This window comes from Zootoca vivipara, chromosome 12, assembly GCF_965207765.1.
Source record: "Zootoca vivipara chromosome 12, rZooViv2.hap1.1, whole genome shotgun sequence".
Taxonomy (NCBI): Eukaryota; Metazoa; Chordata; class Lepidosauria; order Squamata; family Lacertidae; genus Zootoca; species Zootoca vivipara.
In genome coordinates this window covers 20,815,211-20,833,408 of record NC_142595.1, presented here as the reverse complement: position 1 = coordinate 20,833,408, position 18,198 = coordinate 20,815,211, and the positions used below count along the sequence as shown (strand labels likewise).

The following is an 18,198-nucleotide window of genomic DNA, read 5'->3' as shown; positions in this document are numbered from 1 at the left end:
CCTCCCGGACTTCCCCTTCTTCCTTATTAGTAAATTTCCGCCAGCCAATCAGAAAGACGAGTGCGTGGCCTTGTTACAGCTCCCTCATTTGGTTTCGCAAAACGGGCGGTCGTTGATTGGCTGCGGCGGAGCAGCCCTAATCCTACGTCCGTGCCGATTGGCTGCTGGTGGCGCGGAAGGCCGGCGTTACGAAGAGGGGGGCCGGTAGCGCTTTCACGCCGGACGCATTAGAGACCATGCAGGTGGGAAAGACCATTTAATAAATGAAGCGGGGGGGAGGGTAGGGGGAGTCGTTGCTAAGCGACCAACGGCTTCGCGTGGTTGCCAGGATCCTCCCGTGGTTCCTTCCCGGGCGAGAGTATCCCCGACTCCTTGATCCTTAGAAAATTCCCTTTCCCAGACCCAGCCACCACACCTCAGTGCTTGTATCCAATATGAAAGGCACAATCTCTCTTCCTCTGGCAGGCCTTTCTCCTCATCCCAGGCGTGCAAGGAGGAGTCGGGGTGCAATTTCTTAGCATTTGGGGAAAATAAAAGTGCCTCTGGGTGCGAGCAGACTGCCGGACTCTGCACATGTTTAAAGGCATCCCCTTCTTTTAAAAAAACAACTACTCCAGAGTTGAGCCCTTGAACCTCAAATTATGCCATTGCTTCTGACTCAAAAAGACCTCACTAATTAGGGAAACGCTCCCACCGCCACCCCAACAAGTTCTCAAAAGCTTTCTTAGTTTTGTTGTAGCCCTGTTTATCTTGTATATTATTCCAATCTGCACCTCAGTTTAATTACCCCACCCCACCCCAATATGATAACGTTCCCTGTGCGTATAGGAGAAAGTGATGCTAATGACCCCATAGCAAGATGAAGGTCCATGCTGCTTTGTGGAAGTGAGTTGTGGGTAACTTACACCTGCCAGGAGCTATGGCCTCAACGGCTTCCACATACCAGGAAGATTTTGGACATCACATGGCAGGACAGAGTCTCAAGATGTGTTCTCCCAGTGGACACACATGTCCCATGTGTGTTTAAGGCAGTGTTTTTCTAAATGTTAAGAGTTCTCCATGTAAACACACTATGAATGCATTGACTGTATAAAGTCTGAAGCATCTCTGCTTGTCTGAGAGTTAGGAGACGATCCGATTCAAGCTGCTGGTTTTGACCAGTCATGCCCTAAATGATTTGTACATGACATACCTGGAGTTCCACATCCATTCCTGTGTTCCATTGTCGTCTCTTAGTCTACTAAAAGTAGTTAGTCTTCTTATACATAATGTAGACCATTGCAACCATTATCCTTTTAAAGTTCTTTCTTAACGAGCCAGGGTTAAGCAGGTATATCATTATTTTAGATCAATATGTTTTAGTAAGTTAATATATAATTGCATACTGGTGCTTTTGGACTCTGGTTTTTTATATTGTTACTCTCAACCGGGTCTCTAGATGGTGTGTATGTTTATGTAGAAATTCAGCAAGTCAATAAATTGGTGACTTCAGTAGGTGGTCTTTAGTTTTCCTTGGAGCTTCTCACTCTCTCTTTGTATTTCAACAGGACTATCAGAACTTGCCAATTGACATACAGACTAGCAAGCTGCTTGGTATGTCTCTTCTCAGTCTTTCATATCAAAACGAAAAGAGGAGGGGAAATGGAGGGCAGCTCTGTCTCAAAGTTGCTGGGCCGTCACTTTTTGAAAGGGCGGGTATTTATTTTAAAACCCTGCCAGTTACAGTGAAGTAGATTCCTTGGGATGGGAAGTGGCCCTCTCATGTGTTTAATGTGGCTGCTTCCCTTCTGCAGATTGGCTAGTGGACAGAAGGCACTGTAGCCTGAAATGGCAAGGCCAGGTCCGCACTGTCCGCGAGAAGATTGTCTTGGCCATGCAAGACATGCCTGAGAATGAAGAGATCAAGCAGCTTCTCTCTGGTTCCTGTGAGTATTTGTGATAGCTAGCCATGGGGGGAAACACACATGGGGGGACGGGGACGACATATGCTCAGTGAGAGTTTCAGACAGGGAACATTCTGAGCCCTATCTGGATATGTGGTTTGTCTTCATTCAGATTTCTCAGTGCTGAGCATATGCCTGGGATTTTCCTAGCCTTTTTGGGGGAAAGAAGATGAGACTCGCAAAAAGAGACATAATTTATCAGAATCTCATAGTCCTCTTCTCTCTCTCTCTCTCTCTACAGATATTCACTATTTTCACTGCCAGCAGATTGTGGAAATCCTTAAGCGGACAGAAGCCTCCACGAAAAACATCTTCGGTCGTTACTCTTCTCAGCGTATGAAGGTGAGTGAGCACGGAGGGAAAGAGATACACCTCTGATTAGCCACTCTTCCAAGGACTGGTCCTATGGGGTCTATGCAATCTCTGCAGTGTGGATATCTGTGGAGAAGGGGGGGGATAGAAAGCCTAGACCCAGGGGTAGTGCTACCCTCCAGATGTTGGTGGACTACAGTTCCTGCCATCTCTGCCATGCTGGCTGGGGCTGATGAGAGTTGGCGGGTAAAGTGTGCATATAAATGCATGTATTAATGGAAGCAACACACAAAATGCATTGAATTAGGAGAAGCTGCATTGTAAAAATGGGTATATTAGATAAGGACTGCTTACAAAAATGTGCATATTAGGAGAAATTGACACTAAAATGCTGATGAATTTTCATTGGAGGGGAATCACAAACTGATGTGTAAATGTAGAAAACTGAATTTAAGATTTTAAAAAAGATAGAAAGGGGAATTAACATATTCCCTTGTTCCTACTCAACCCCCCCCCCCCTCTTATCCTGTCTCACTTTCCCAGGACTGGCAAGAAATAGTATCGCTGTATGAAAAGGATAACACCTACTTGGGTAAGACAACCTCTAAGTGTGGCACAGAGACACACACACCCCATCTGGACATACTGTGTGTTCATAGCATGAGAAATAGCGACAACTCATTTCTGTGAGCAGTTTTCTGTGACCAGAGTTCTTGTCAGTTCTGTACTTGAACTCTTCATACCACTAAATACCCTCAAAGTAGAATCATAAAATTGTAGAGCTGAATGGGACCTTGTCATCTAATCCAACTCCCTGCAATGCAGGAATCTCAGCATGCTGTTCCCCGTCCAACTTGGAACCATATTGGACCCTGCTTAGCTTTGCAAATATGCTAGCAGTTTTATTGCTGCACCACTAAGAGGTGCTACTATTTTAGTCTTCCTGCCGGGAAAGTAGCAAGGACCAGTAGCCACTTCCCTGCGCCTTCCAGGTATTATTGGACTCCAGCTCCCATCAGCCTCAGCCAACATGGCCAATGGTTAGCAATGATGGGAGTTGTAGTCCAACAACTTCTGAAGGCCTGCATGCACCCCCCTTCTTTGCCTTTGTAAGAACTGCCTTCCTGGATCAGACCAAGGATCCGTTTAGCCTAGCACTCTGTCTTCCACAGTGTCGCAGCCAGATGGCCATAGGAAGCCCACAAGCCAAGTACAACACAGAGAGTCATTCCTTCTTTGTCACAGCACAGAAATAAAAAAGATTTGGAAGACTTGGGAAAACAGCAAACTCAGGCTATAGTTCTTATAATGACCAGCTGGAATGGAAAGGCATTCAAGGAGAGGAGGAGACCTTGCTGATCTCTTAGCTCAGTGGCCCTGCTTCCCTTCTCTTCCTCCTCCTGCTACAGCCTGGTGTAACGATTGCAGTGAGGTGGCATTTGATGGCAGGAGAAGCCTGACGGAGCTAATGTCTCAGCAGAAACGAAGGTGGCTCTGCTTCCTCTGCTGAAGCCTGATGTACTGGATAAAGCTTGTCCGTTGCAAATGGGGTGCAGGATTTTATAGGGTGCGAGTTAAGCCGCGGTGAGCTACCCTAAATCCGCTAAAATGTACACATAGCACTCAACCTGCAGTGTCTTTTCTTCTTCTGCAGTAGAACTGGCCAGCCTCCTGGTGCGGAATGTCAGCTACGAGATCCCATCCCTCAAGAAGCAGATCAGCAAATGCCAACAACTGCAGCAGGAATACAGCCGCAAGGAGGAGGAGTGCCAGCTGGCAGCCGCCGAGACGAGGGAGCGCTTCTACAGCTCCTGCAAGCAGTATGGCATTACGGTACAGAGCGCGCCTCTCCCCTCAATCACACCACTCTTAATCGCTTTTGCGATTAATGGCAGAAAGCCAGTTCTGGTCAGAGCCACAAAAGTGCCCCTCAAACCTTTTTTGCTGCTTGAACGATAGTCATCAGGGCCAGCCTCAGGAGTCAGCATGGATGAGTACCTTGCAAAGGTGCACAGCTCAACAGAGGACCTGCTGGCTGGACATTTCCTGGCTGGCAATCTGAGTTGTTTGTGGTTAAACCCAGCCCTGTTTTGCAGCCAGCGCTGTCCATGTGTTCTGTCAAAATATCCCGTTCTGTGCCTTGAAGCTTCAAATACTGCATTGAAAATGAAGACTGCTAAACCAAATCAGTGCAGGTGTGATTGTTCTGTGATACTTTCCTAAATTTGCCTCATTCATTCATTCAGACTCAGGAGTGCCCAAACTATTTTAACTGGAGATGTTAGAAGAGAAATGATGGCAAGAGGGAGGCTGGGCTTAATTTGAACCAGGCCTTAGGCCTGAAACCCATTCTCAACCCTAGAATGAATACAGAATAGAAGGATGTAAAGAAGGCTATGTTTCTGAGTGCCTTTTTCTCACAACTTGGTGGCCATTGCAAGACCCTGCAGATCTAGGTTTAAGGAGAACAACTTTACGTGGCATTACTGTACTTCCAGGAATCTTTGAGTACAGTATCTCTACTATCGAGAAGGAATAGAGGGGATTCATAGGTAATATATAGGAATATAAATTCTAGCCCTCAAATGCTGAAGCATCATGTAGACATTGCCTGTTTTCAGATATATTTTGCCAACGGCTAGGAAATTGCTTTTCAACAATCCAGACCAAGCAGAATTATGCTGTGCACAGAATCTCAAATGATTAACAGCGCTGTCTTTCAATTTCTCCCAGCACTGCCATGCTCAGCTATCTAGCATATCTTTTCCTTTCTGCATTGTACTGCCTTATTGGTCTGTTGATTGTTCACCTTATTTTGCTTCATATTATTGATATTCTGGATTTCCAGTTCTTTTTTTAAAGCAAGTTTCTATACTTTTTGGATAAAAATCTGGAAATGTGCGGGCAGATTCAGAAGAAAGCTCTGAAACCTTCCGGGGGCTTGGACAGATTTTCTCTTGAGCAACAAAGTCTTGTAGCATCATAGAGACTAAGAAAAGTATTATGGTGTAAGCTCTTGTGAACCAGAGCAAGACATCTGATACAAGCCTCTTGGGCTTGCCGATCAGAAGGTTGGCAGTTCGAATCCCTGCAATGGAGTGAGCTCCCTTTGCTCTGTCCCAGCTCCTGCCAACCTAGCAGTTCGAAAGCACACCAGTGTAAGTAGATAAATAGGTACCGCTGCAGCAGGAAGTTAAAGGCGTTTCCATGCGCTCTGGCTTCCGTCACGGTGTCCTGTTGCACCATAAGTGGTTTAGTCATGCTGGCCACATGACCCGGAAAGCTGTCTGTGGACAAACGCCGGCTCCCTCGGCCTGAAGCAAGATGGGCGCCACACCCCATAGTCGCCTTTGACTGGACTTAACCGTCCAGAAGTCCTTTACCTTTTTTAAATTTACATCTGATGCATGGAGTGTGATCCTTAGTTGTCAGTTATAGATACACATTGGTTAAAAGTGGGGCAGGGAAAAGGGTGACTATAAAGGTTGGCGTTTAAGTGGCAGTGGGATGCAGAAATATAGTCTGTGTCAATTCAATTAGAGCTTAAATGTATGCAAAACGATCCTTCACAGCAGCAGTAATTTGTGAGAACACCATCATATTGAACAGTGTCTGATTGGTCTTATATCTCTGGTTTTTTTTTTTCAGGGGGACGACGTACGCCAGGAGCTTCTGGCTTTGGTGAAAGACCTGCCATCACAGCTTGATGAGACTGGGGCTGGTGCCAAGGGGCTTTTGGAAGCCATCAACCTATACCAGGCCTGTGTGCAGTTTGTGTGTGACAGGTAGGGGCTAGTAAGTTGAGAAGGTTTTAGAATCTCCCCCCCCCCCTTTGGGGGGCTTTGCTTTGCATGTCAAAGGTCCTGTGGGTGTGATGAGTGTGCAGTTCCCAGGATCTCTGGTTTAAAAGGATCTGAAAATGTACCGTAGGATTGTGAAGGAGTGCTGCCTGAACCCTTGAATCGCAGCTGCTGGTTGGAGTAGACAGCACTGGGCTCGGTGGACCAATTGAGGTGAATCACTAGGGCAACATCAAAGCATCCAGGACATGTAACAGGCAGCAGGGGTGGGGGAGAACTTCTCTTCCTGCTGCATTCAGGGGTCATGGGCCACATAGCTGTGGTGGGTGGGGTCAGATCCCAGAGCCAAAGGTGGGTTGGATCTGCAACCTTGCAGGATTCCATAGCAATTGATCTCTGCTACCATCTTCTATGGGACGCGGGTGGCGCTTTGGGTTAAACCACAGAGCCTAGGGCTTGCCAATCAGAAGGTCGGCGGTTCAAATCCCCACGACGGGGTGAGCTCCCGTTGCTTGGTCCCTGCTCCGGCCAACCTAGCAGTTCGAAAGCACAAAGTGCAAGTAGATAAATAGGTACCGCTCCGGCGGGAAGGTAAACAGTGTTTCCATGTGCTGCTCTGGTTCACCAGAAGCAGCTTAGTCGTGACCTGGAAGCTGTACGCCAGCTTCCTTGGCCAATAAAGCGAGATGAGTGCTGCAACCCCAGAGTCGTCCACGACTGGACCTAATGGTCAGGGGTCCCTTTACCTTTAACTTTACCATCTTCTATGCAGGGCTGCTTTCAGTTTGCAAGCATAGGCAGCCACCCATTTAGGTGTAACCAAATGACTCACAATCGTGCACATGGCACCGAACCTGGAAGTAGCCCTCAAATGCCACAAAGACATCACAAAAAGGTTGTGTGTATTTGAAACTATGGGCAGCATTAAGATAAATTCAACAGTGTAAATAAGTTTTGATGGGTGTAATAATGTAATATTGAATGGTTTATACAAAATATGCAGGGATTTATGTTTTGCAAAATGAACCGTGGAAAGAGAAGAAGGGAAGTCATTGATATTTTAAGGTTGTTTGAATGAATATTCTAAGATGTATAACAGAATATTTAATAAAAATCATGGGGATAATAATAATAAAGACGTCACAAACAAGAGGTGGAGCGGGCTTATGAGTGCTCCGCTGACAGACGCAGGGGTCTGGAACATAACCCCCATGCAAAACGAGGATTACCTGTATTCCCAAGTGTCTAGAGATATTCTCTAGTTTGCTAACTGCAGCAAGTTGCAGTCACTATAAGGCAGTCTTGAGCCCAGGGATAGATGTCTGGACCGCCTGCATATGCTTGCTGTTCTTGCCTTCCAGTTCTGCAGAACAGGTTGTCCCCTTACTGAGGCATGTGCAGGCTCTGGGCAACACCACCGTGTATGAGTGGAGGCGAGGGGTGAAGCCAACCGCAGTGGAGCGGCCAAAGGCTGTGGAAGTGAATGAAGCCGTCGAGGAGGATGCGGTATGCCCATTTGGGGAAGGGGGTCAAAGTGGGCACAGTGAGATGTAAACAATTTGTATCCCTCTGCCAGCGGGTAAAGGTAATTAATGGAGGGCTCGTCCAACCCATTGCTTGCTTAGGACGGCAAGAATACAGTGCTTGCATGCATAGGTAGGGAGCATTCTAACTATGAAATAGTCTCAGCCTATCCCCATGCATTTGGGACTGAGCATACAAACGCAAGAATTGCTTTGTTGGATCAGGCAAAATGCCGCCTAGTCAGGATTGTGTTTTCCGTCAGCAGATTGACTGGGGCGACTTTGGAGACGGAGCAGAGTCAGCGTCTGCCCCTGAAGTGGTTGATCATGGGATCTCTGTTGGAGAAGGAAGTGAGGAGATAGACTGGGGTATTTCTCTGGAGTCAGATGCCCAGGTGAGTGTCTACCATATCTGCCTGCCTCTATATGCAGACAGCGCTTGTATGGAGTGTGATTGTACATGTACAGGGCACTGTGGAGATGAGCAGCTTCAGCGCTATGATATTTTTACGTGCCACCCCAGTCTCGTGAGCGGTGAGAGGCTTCAGGGGTGCCTATGCTTTACCCAGGGCTCAGTTTCTTTGGAATGAAGGTCAATGGAGACTGTGGTGTCTTTAGGATATATGGTTTAATTGACACATTTCTACAACCTGAGCAAAGGACAGAGGGGCTCACAGCATTAACGCTCCCATAGAACTTACGGTAGGTTTCAAAGGCCTACCACAGAACAGCACAAGGTCCAGCACAGAGCAGGGCATATATCTGTCTCTGCAACTTTCTAGCATCCAGCTTCGACTCACGCACAAAACAACTATTGTTCTTCTACGTAAGTGGCAACTAGGTGAAGGATGTTGGGGAAGTCTCACCCATTTGTCCTATGGCACAGAACAACTTCTTTGGATATGCTAAATTGTGGTACTTAATTAGCCAGTCGAAGCCGTTTCCTTGAACTAGAACTGGTTTGCCAATCTTCCTCATATGCATTCTACCCTCACAGATACAGGGTCCCCTGAAGGGACTCGGGGTATCATCCAGACTGACCCCTCACAAAAATTGTTTATAACCATTTTAAGTCAATAACATATTTTTAAGATGTTCCTTTGCAAATGTATGGACCAGAAACTTGGCTGGCACACACACACACACACACACACACACACACACAGAGAGAGAGAGAGAGAGAGAGAGAGAGAGAGAGAGAGAGAGATGAAGACTGTGGCCTGCCTGTTTGACATACTGTCATATATTGTGATCACAGCTGTCCTAACTTCAGGCATCAATGCAGATACTAGTCACTGAAATATTCCCCTTCTACAGGAGAGCAGCGCTGCAGCCATAGACTGGGGAGATGGGAGTGATGACGCAGCTCAGATCGTGGTGTTGGAGGCTGGCAGTGAGGGTAAGCACCTCTTAACTCCTCCTTTCTGGAAGGAGGTGAATATGCACACACGCTAAAAAGGGCTGGGGTGAAATTTGTCAGGAAACAAGGCTAAAAGTCCAATAAGGAGCTGTGTGAAGCAATTGGAAAAGCGGACTCCATCTCGGGACTCCTGCAGAACGTGGCGAGTACCACTTGTTGATTTGTAAAAAGAGAGTTTCTGGGGACCAAGTCTGTCTGGAAGCCACACCTCTTGGCACAGAATCCCTGCTCTAGGACCCACTGATTCTCCTCTAGAAATACCCTCTAGTCCAGGCTTCCTCAAACTCGGCTCTCCAGATGATCCCTAGCTAGCAGGACCAGTGGTCAGGGATGATGAGAATTGTAGTCTCAAAACATCTGGAGGGCCAAGTTATATCAAGTGTTTCTACCGCCACCTCCAAACCGCTCTCTAAAGTGGAAGCAAGTGTGAGCAGGGAGGGAAACAGCAAACAATGAGGGCAGCTGTGGGAGGGGTTAAGTTTCTCACCCTTCAGCAGTTTCCCCCTTACTAATGTTCCTTCTGCCCTCGGCAAATAAATATAACAGGTTGTTTTGCCCTGGGTAGGATGGAGTAGGGGGGAAAGGGGAGCAGAGCATACACAAGAGGGCGCTGTTGGATATGTGTTTTCTGCTCCTGCAATGGGATTCTTGCACACAAGCCAGCCTGTGTTCACCCCAGTATACTCTTTCCTCGTTGTATTTGTTTGATTTCTTTTTTCCAGTTGTCCTTTGTTGTCTCTGTGCATTAGCGGCCTGACATGTACCAGTTGGTACTAGTTACACTCTCAGGCAGGCCGTCGTCCTAGCTCCAAATAGTGGACTGCAGCAGCACCACTGTTTGCAAGTAGGTTTTCTTTAGCAAGCATATGGAAGTTGACCATCTAAAGAGAATGGCAGCTGAAATTATTTGAATCTGTGGAATTGGTGAAGATAACAGTGAAAATCAGGAATCAGTCAAACCAAAAGTTTAACAAGGAATGGGATGTTTTCAGAATGTATTTGGAAGAACATTGTTCCCACATGAAATCTTTAACATGCTTCGGTTAACTATCGAAATATAATATCTTATGTTAGGTAAAGGTAAAGGGACCCCTGACCATTAGGTCCAGTCGTGACCGACTCTGGGGTTGCGCGCTCATCTCGCATTATTGGCCGAGGGAGCCGGCGTACAGCTTCCAGGTCATGTGGCCAGCATGACAAAGCCGCTTCTGGCAAACCAGAGCAGCACATGGAAACGCCGTTTACCTTCCCGCTGTAGCAGTTCCTATTTATCTACTTGCATTTTTGACGTGCTTTCGAACTGCTAGGTTGGCAGGAGCTGGGACCAAGCAACGGGAGCTCACCTCGTCACAGGGATTCGAACCGCCGACCTTCTGATCAGCAAGCCCTAGGCTCAGTGGATTAACCACAGCGCCACCAATTAAAAAGTAGTTCATGCTAAGTCAAACATTTTATAATAGGCAGTTACTAAGGAATCAGAGGACCCATGTTGAGGTTGATGGAAGTCACAACCTATGTAACAGTAAATGTTTATGTAACATTTTTTTGTATTGGATGTTATGTTTCTTTTTTGTTTTTGTTTGCTTTGTATAGTGTTGTTTGGATGTTCTAAATAAAACTAATAAAGAGTAATTGGAAAAAAGAAGAAGTTGACATTTTAAAACGAGAAAACTGAAAGGATCGGAGGCTGCTGGATTCAGTATTCTGATTTCCGTTTTATATGAGGCAATTCCTCATAGCAAGGGAGGAAGAATCAGTGCAGAGGCCCACTTGCAAGTGCATCTATTGTATAGTTTGGCTCTTGAAATGGCAGCCTGGGTTGGCTTGGGATTTGGCACTCCTGCCTGCCATTGTAGGTGGGGAAACCAAAGGTGAGGTTGGCGGGTCAGTTCACCTTCCGCGTTGGTGCAGCAATCACGAAGGACTTTGCCAGGAAGTTAATACTTTTCAAATAAGGCGCTGACTTTCTCGGGACAAAGTTGGGAAGTTGAGTCTGAGTTAAGGGCACTATCCAGGACCAGGTAAAGACCGCACCAGCTCTTTCTAGCAGGTCCTGGGACATATGCAGGGGCGGGGAACAAGGGAGATAGCTGACAAAAGTCTCCACATCCTATGCTTCCAGGCCCAGAATTTTCAGATGTAACCCTGACTTGTGGAACATGGGTGTGAGGATGGTTCATGGCAGTTGTTGCGAGTAAGGACCAAAAGTGCCTCGCTGGTGTGCTGCCTCGCCCTGATACATGGATAAATCCTTGCTGCTGTATAAAATGCTGCCCCGCTGTTACTTAAGAATCGGACCCTTAGGAGAGCATCTTCCCTATGACAACCCGGGAATTCCTATTATAAAAGAACTAACAAAATCAAAGTACAATGGTACCTCTACTTACGAATTTAATGCGTTCCGAACGTACATTTGTAAGTCGAAAAAAAATTGTAAGTCGAATCCCATAGGAATGCATTGAGAGAAAAAAATCGCAAGTAGGAGCAACCCTATCTAAAAATCCGTAAGTAGAAAAAATCCTATCTGAACCGCATCCAAGATGGCAGATGGAGCTCCATTCGTAAGTAGAAACATTCGTAAGTAGAGGTACCACTGTACTGCATTTTAAACCTAGTTCTTGTGCCAAGGAAAGCTAGATTCTGCAACCAGGACAAATGGTGCAGAATTAAGCATATTTGCATGCATTATTTACTTAATCTTGCATCATTTCTTCTTGGTTTTTTTCTCTAGCTGTTGAGAGTGGAAAGAACTCTGTAGTCTACTGAAGCCTAGCTCATATCACTGGTCTTGTGGTTTCTGAGATGTACCAGGCGTTTCGCAAAATTTCCAATTGGGTTTTGTAGCTATAAGGGCTGGCTGGCTGGTTGTGTTTTTGTTTTGAGATGAAGGCTGCAATTCTCAGGATGGAGGATTCTGCGTCCAGCACCAAATCCCCTCCCTGTGCAGGATTTCCCATTTGCAAATCCTGCTGGCGGTGTGGGACAGTATTAAATTGTAACATCATCTGATTTTTAGCCTTGTTTCCCAACAAGTTTGGCTCCAACTTTCAGAATGGGGTCTTTCCATTCTATTTCTATAGGGTGGGCGTAGAAAAGTAAAGGAGAAGCTGAATTGTTACTTTAGAACTTGATATTCATTTGTAAATGAAGTCTATGAAATTTATTTATAAATGAAATCTACTTTTCTTCCCCCTCCGTTCTCTGCATCCAGCCCCAGAGGGAATTGCACGAGGACCTGATGCTCTCACCGTCCTGGAGACCCCAGAGACCAGGAATCAATTCATTGATGAGCTCATGGAGGTAACAAGAGCTTATGCAGTGCTAAGTTTAAAACCAGGGAGTCTCTGTCGCTTAAGATGCTGTGTGACTCCAACTTCCAGAGGTCCTGAACCCCAGTGCTGAGCCAAACGCCTGTCAGCTGGGAGATGTCCCCTAAGCTGGGATGCCAAGAGACAGATTCCTCTGAAGAAGTGGCCCTCTTTACACCAGGGACCTTGCCCTCTCCGGCACAGGCAGTGCACAAGGCAGGACTGGCTGAGAGAGGATGCAGAGCCATGGGACTCCCCCTTCAAGGCTCTCCATTCTGCAGGAAAGATGAAAAGCTTAGGAAGGATAGTTTGGCCAAGTAATTCGCCTGTGTGGAGTTATCCATGGTCCTGAAATTTAAGCCTGTCTCTATCTGCCAAGTGACCCTCGGGCATCAGTTGCACCCCATGTTCAGGGCAGGACAGCTGCATCCGATCTCATGCTATTTTGAATGCAGTCATACCTTGGAAGCTGAACAAAACGTTTTGGCTCCTGAGCGCCACAAACCCGAAAGTGAGTGTTTCGGTTTGTGAATGTTCTTTGGAAGCCAACCACGGCTTCCGATTGTGTGCAGGAAGCTCCTGCAGGCAATCAGAAGCCATGCCTTAGTTACTGAATGTTTTGGAAGTCGGACGGACTTCTGGGAAGGATTCTGTTCGGCTTCCAAGGTACGACTGTACGTGCCATCTCTCCTGCATCTCAGTCCTCCGGCACATCACTTCTAAGACTTGTGTGGCACGGTGGGAGCAGGGTAGAGATAACAAGACCCAAGAAACACAAGTGTTTAATTTCTAAAATGAGATGTCCTGGAGCTCAAGCTTGGGTGGTGCCATCTGAGCTGGAAACTGGAAAATGAATGGGAGCTAGCTGGCCTTCAAAGAGGAAGGTAGTTTTCTGCACATAGGACCGTAGAATTTTAGATTTGGAAGAGACCCCGAGGGTCATCTAGTCCAAACTAGATCGTAGAATTTTAGATTTGGAAGAGACCCCAAGGGTCATCTAGTCCAAACCCCTGCAATACAGGAACCTCAATTAAAACATCCATGACAGGAACGCATCCAATCTCTGCTAAAAAATCTCCAATGAGGAGGAGTCCACCACCTTCTGAGGGAGTCTGTTCCACTGTCCAACAGCTCTTATTTCCTGATGTTTCTTCCTGATGTTTAGTTGGAATCTCCTTTCTTGTAACTTGAATCCATTGGTCATGTAGATGTACAAAAGTGCTCTTCTTCATTGCTGTACATGTTCCAGAATCGAGCCTTGGCATTGTAAAGTGAGGCTCGATACCTAGTAGGATTGGTTCAGATGAATTCCTGAGAACTGTCAGCCGCTGTGACCCCCACTACCTTCGTCTTTGTTTTGAAATTAAAGGCTTTTTGACAGGCAAGTGCCCTGCTTTCTCACTGCCCTATGTCTCCTCCTGTCCCTCCCTCACCCACCAAAAGCTGGAGATATTCCTTTCCCAGCGCATTGCTGAGACAAGCGAAGAGGCAGACATCCTAGCTGTGAGCCAGTTCCAACTAGCGCCAGCCATTCTGCAAGACCAGACCAAAGAGAAATTGGAGGCCATGGTTGCAGTCATCCAGAATCTTCTTGGCCGGTTGACCAGCTTGAGAATGCAACATCTTTTCATGATCCTTGCCTCCCCGAGGTTGGTGAATTTCTCCTTCCTACATAACTCTTCCCCTTGGGTAAGACCCTCCCTTTCATAGCACACACGAGGAACCCTTTCTTACCCTTGATGGGCTATAAAGCAGACAGATTTCTTTTTGTCTCCGGTCCTGATCGTAACAGTGCCAGTTATTTGTATAATGTCATTCTTGTTTATATAACCCAATAAATTTAAAAAGGAAAAATCAGTGCAGGGCCCAAGATTAATCCCCCTTGGGTTGAAACGGAGGGCAGACAAGGAAAAGATTGGTTGGAAGACATGGATCAGGGATTTCAGTGGTATGGGGCTTGCCTTAGGGAAAGCACAATTTTGTAGTACGGTTGAAAGTTGGAATTGGACATTGTTGGAAAAAACATTCAGGGCTCTTAAGAAGAGTCCAGCACCAAGGGCCTTCTGGCTGTTCCCTCGTTGCAAGAATCCAAGTTGCAGGGAACCAGGCAGAGGGCCTTCTCGGTAGTGGTGCCTGCCCTGTGGAACGCCCTCCCATCAGATGTCAGAGAGAAAAAGAGCTACCAGATTTTTTAGAAGACATTAGGGAAACATTATTAATGTTTAATATTATTGTATTTTATTTTTCTGTTGGGAGCCACCCAGAGTATGTATGTATGTATGTATGTATTTATTATTATTATTATTATTATTATTATTATTATTATTTACTGGAGTTTCTGTGACCTGCATGGTCTCATGGGTCTTTTAAAAAGTCCTTCATGGGGAAGGTTTCATTGTAAGTTTTTGGTGGGAGAGGGGAGGTTTCATTGTTTTAATTTGGTGCATCTAAAATGCGTAACAGCCTGTCTTGATCCACTCCTATCTGTGTGTGTTTGCTGTGTGCTGCACCTTAGACAAGAGAAGATGCTTTATTTGTGTGAGAATCTTTGCACTGCGGCATACCCTCTTCCCTTTGAATCAGCTTCATACACTTCTGCTCATCTGCTAAAGCACAGTCTGGAGGCAGTACTTTGCCGAGACTCCTTTTCAAAGAGGAAAACATGCTAGAACGGAAATAAGTTCCATTCGCTCAAGTGGGGCTCAGTTTTTGTGTAAACGTGCTTGCTTAGTGTTGGAGGTTGGGCCAGATGTTCTTCTTCTCAGTCTGATGCTAATCCTGTGATGCCAGGATCTCTGAGTAGGACCAACACGTGCAGTGCTTGAGGGCTGCAATGGACGAGAGTTTGCTTGAAGGCGTTTCATGAGATTCTCTTGGGCTTCAGATATGTGGACCGTGTGACCGAGCTCCTTCGCCAGAAGTTGAAGCAGGCCGACCTGCTCCTCCTGAAGAAGGAGCTGATGGTTCAGAAGCGGCAGGAGGCACTGGAAGAGCAGGCCAACCTGGAGCCAAAACTTGACATTCTTGTGGAGAAAACCAGAGAGCTGCAGAAACTGGTGAGTACAATGGAGGGCACAAAGAGCAGGGGGTGCCACCTCCAAGTCCAGCTGCGCTAAGTCCTGTAGGCCACTTCCATTTCAGATGCACCAAAACACAGTGTACCTGGTGACCAAGTACGATCCAATGCTGTTGTAACTTGCCTTGGATCAAACCCAAAGTGGATTGCATGGTGGCGGGGGCAGGTGGGGGGTAAATATGAGCAAATATCACCCGGAGTTTGCAGGGAAGAACTGCAGGTAGGATTTTGCGTGGTCTGGGAGTTAAGGACTTAAGGCCCTTCTCTATCCATGCATGTAAGCTGCAGGTTCGTTTCTTTTTCTTAGGAAAATGTGGTTTCAATTTGAATCAAAATACTGGGGGTGGAGGAAGCAAGGCTTCTGCTGGAATTAAAATATATTATTATTATTATTATTATTATTATTATTATTATTATTATTTTATTGAAGTTCACAATAAATCTGCAATAACCAATAAGTTGACAATGCTGTAAGAAAATATCCAACTTAAACAAAGTACAATAAACGGAGAACAACATACAACTATACATTACCATTGTATTTACTATACCAGTAGATCAGAGAAAAAATACAAATTTCTCCATAAATTTATTTGGAAGATTTGCTCATATTCTCCTATAATAGGTTGGTATTATTATTACTACTACTACTACCGTATAGTCCAGTGAATAAGACGACTTTTGAACCCAGGAAAATATTTTCAAAAGTTGGGGATTGTCTTATATGCCGGGTATAAGATCTGTGGTTGCCACATATGGTGGGGGGAGCTCAAAAACAGCTGGGGTAGAGATAACAAGACCCAAGAAACACAAGTGGTCAATTTCTAAAATGTCAAAAACAGCCGTGGCCACATCCCCGCCGCATGCGGCGACCGTGCAGGAAGAGGGGACACGCGGAGCTTTCCTCCCTCCTCCCTGCATGGAAAGAAAGGGGCAGCCTTTTTTATTTGGTGTGCGTTGGAAGTTTGGGATATACTCGTTACAGCGAGTTTATCCCAAACAGTAAATTTTGACTGGAAAAGTAGGGGGTCGTCTTATACGCCCAGTCGCCTTATACGCCGGCATATACAGTATATTTAAATTTGTATACTGCCCTGTACCCGCAGGTCTCAGGGCGGTTCATTTACACCACAGTCCAAATCTTTTCATGCTCCCCCCCCCCAGTTCTTAGCTACTATTATTTTTGCTGCAGAAATCAAAGTGGTTACCGCCTCTTGATCACTGTCTGTGATAACATCTTTTAAGCTCTCATGCTGTTTTTTAAAACTGAAAATGTATTTATTTATGTTTTTGCATAAATTATCCCTTCGGGACACAGCTATAGTACAATAGTACAACCAAAGCTGGGAGCCACATTCAGTTGAAGGACAACCCACTTAGTGGCTCACTTTTTAAAGACTTGTGGTTCTTGAACATTCACCTGGCAACAAGCATGTGGTCTGCCTTTGTGGGAAATGGACCAGTACAGATATAAATCAGTAACTCCCAGCCTGGTTACCCGTGTGCCCTCCATAGATCAAAGCAGGAAGACTTGGTGGGTTTGAAGATCTGTGCAAACTACAACTTCTCAGGTGTGCAGGTGCCCAAAGAATAGCTTCCACGTTCCCTCTATGGCTGTGTGCAACTGCAGTACCAGCACGGAATTACAGCATTCAGTGCACAGTTCTCAAAAATCTCTCTCTCTCTCTCTCTCTTTCTTTTTTGATAAAAAATAAAACATGTTTCTAGAACTTGCAGCTGTGCTATAAACTTGAAACTAATAAGGGTGATATCTGGCGATATCCCAGAAACTGATTCCCCACCACCACCACCACCAGCAATTTATTAATATTTCCCAATATCTACATTAGGGACAGTCACACAAAAGCTGTGTTTCCTTTTGGTATAATTTGCTGCAGTTTGGCTTCGGGGGCCCACTGACAATGGGTATTCTGTCTTTCAGATTGAAGCAGACATCTCTAAACGGTACAACGAGCGACCTGTGAACCTGATGGGTGCCTTTGTCTGACTCCTTCTCCCCACATGCAAAATACACCTTGGACATCCCTTGTGTGGTTGCAGCAGGTGGCATCAACCACATACCCACAACCAAAGGGAAGGGAGGCCAATTGGTCTTCAGATTCCAGGAGCGAGGGTTGGCTGGTTGGGACGGCTTCCTGGACTTGTCCCACATAGAGCTTTTAGCGCTTGTTAGCAGGTCCCCGATGGATAAATAAAGCTGCTGTCTCCATTCCAATTGCGGTGTCAACCTTGCATTGCCCTTTGGCCAAGGAAGGTACAAGATTCCCCAGAGACACACCCCATCTTAAACCTTTTCCGTACACCCCAAGGAAACCAACTGCACCCACTAATCTGGTAACAGTGACCCCTGGCGTGGCACTGCAGTCGTGGATCTTTGCTTGGCCTTGGGATAGACGCTGCCGCTGTGGGAGAAACCTCACCGCTGGCGAGTTGCACACACTGTCCCTCAAACAGCACTGCTGGGATGCAAACCCCTTTCACAGGATCCATTGAACTGTAGAGTTGGAAGGGACCGCGAGGGTCATCTATTCCAACTTCCTACAACACTTTCGCTCGAACCCACGACCCTGAGATTAAGAATCTCATTCTATACTGACAAAAGCTGAGGAACCTTTTTTTCAGTTTGAGGGCCTCATTCCCTTCTGGGCAACTTTCCAGGGGCCACATGACAGTGGTGAGCCAGCAAAGTAAAAGGCATGATCAAAGTTCGAGGACAGGTTCTAGCCAGGCAAAAACACTCTAGGAGGATGCAGAGCAGGTCCAGCAGGGGGTGTGGCCTGGGGTGAGTCCTAAGG

General features: G+C 46.2%; 1 protein-coding gene across 3 annotated transcripts; it reads left to right on the top strand.

Moving 5' to 3' along the window:
- The first annotated feature begins 212 nt into the window (after positions 1-212).
- On the top strand, positions 213-17,618 carry CDK5RAP3 (CDK5 regulatory subunit associated protein 3). Of its 3 annotated transcripts, none has more exons than XM_088654916.1 (14): positions 213-242; positions 1,548-1,593; positions 1,794-1,925; positions 2,185-2,285; positions 2,799-2,847; positions 3,913-4,088; positions 5,904-6,040; positions 7,417-7,561; positions 7,845-7,973; positions 8,896-8,977; positions 12,210-12,298; positions 13,750-13,955; positions 15,191-15,362; positions 17,325-17,618. In XM_088654916.1, exons 1-14 carry the CDS (start codon positions 237-239, stop codon positions 17,388-17,390), a joined length of 1,536 nt encoding a protein of 511 aa, XP_088511042.1. In that variant the 5' UTR covers positions 213-236; the 3' UTR covers positions 17,391-17,618. The 3 variants fall into 3 exon arrangements, with proteins under 3 accessions (XP_088511042.1, XP_088511043.1, XP_034992188.1); XM_088654917.1 differs by having other exon boundaries at positions 3,910-4,088; positions 12,216-12,298; XM_035136297.3 differs by having other exon boundaries at positions 3,910-4,088.
- The last annotated feature ends 580 nt before the right edge of the window (positions 17,619-18,198 follow it).

Bases quoted from the DNA above. Each gene is read 5' to 3' on its own strand.
- CDK5RAP3 (XM_035136297.3), top strand. The intron at 4,089-5,903 runs GTACAGAGCGCG...TTTTTTTTTCAG, and splicing joins GCAAGCAGTATGGCATTACG to GGGGACGACGTACGCCAGGA. The intron at 15,363-17,324 runs GTGAGTACAATG...TCTGTCTTTCAG, and splicing joins CCAGAGAGCTGCAGAAACTG to ATTGAAGCAGACATCTCTAA.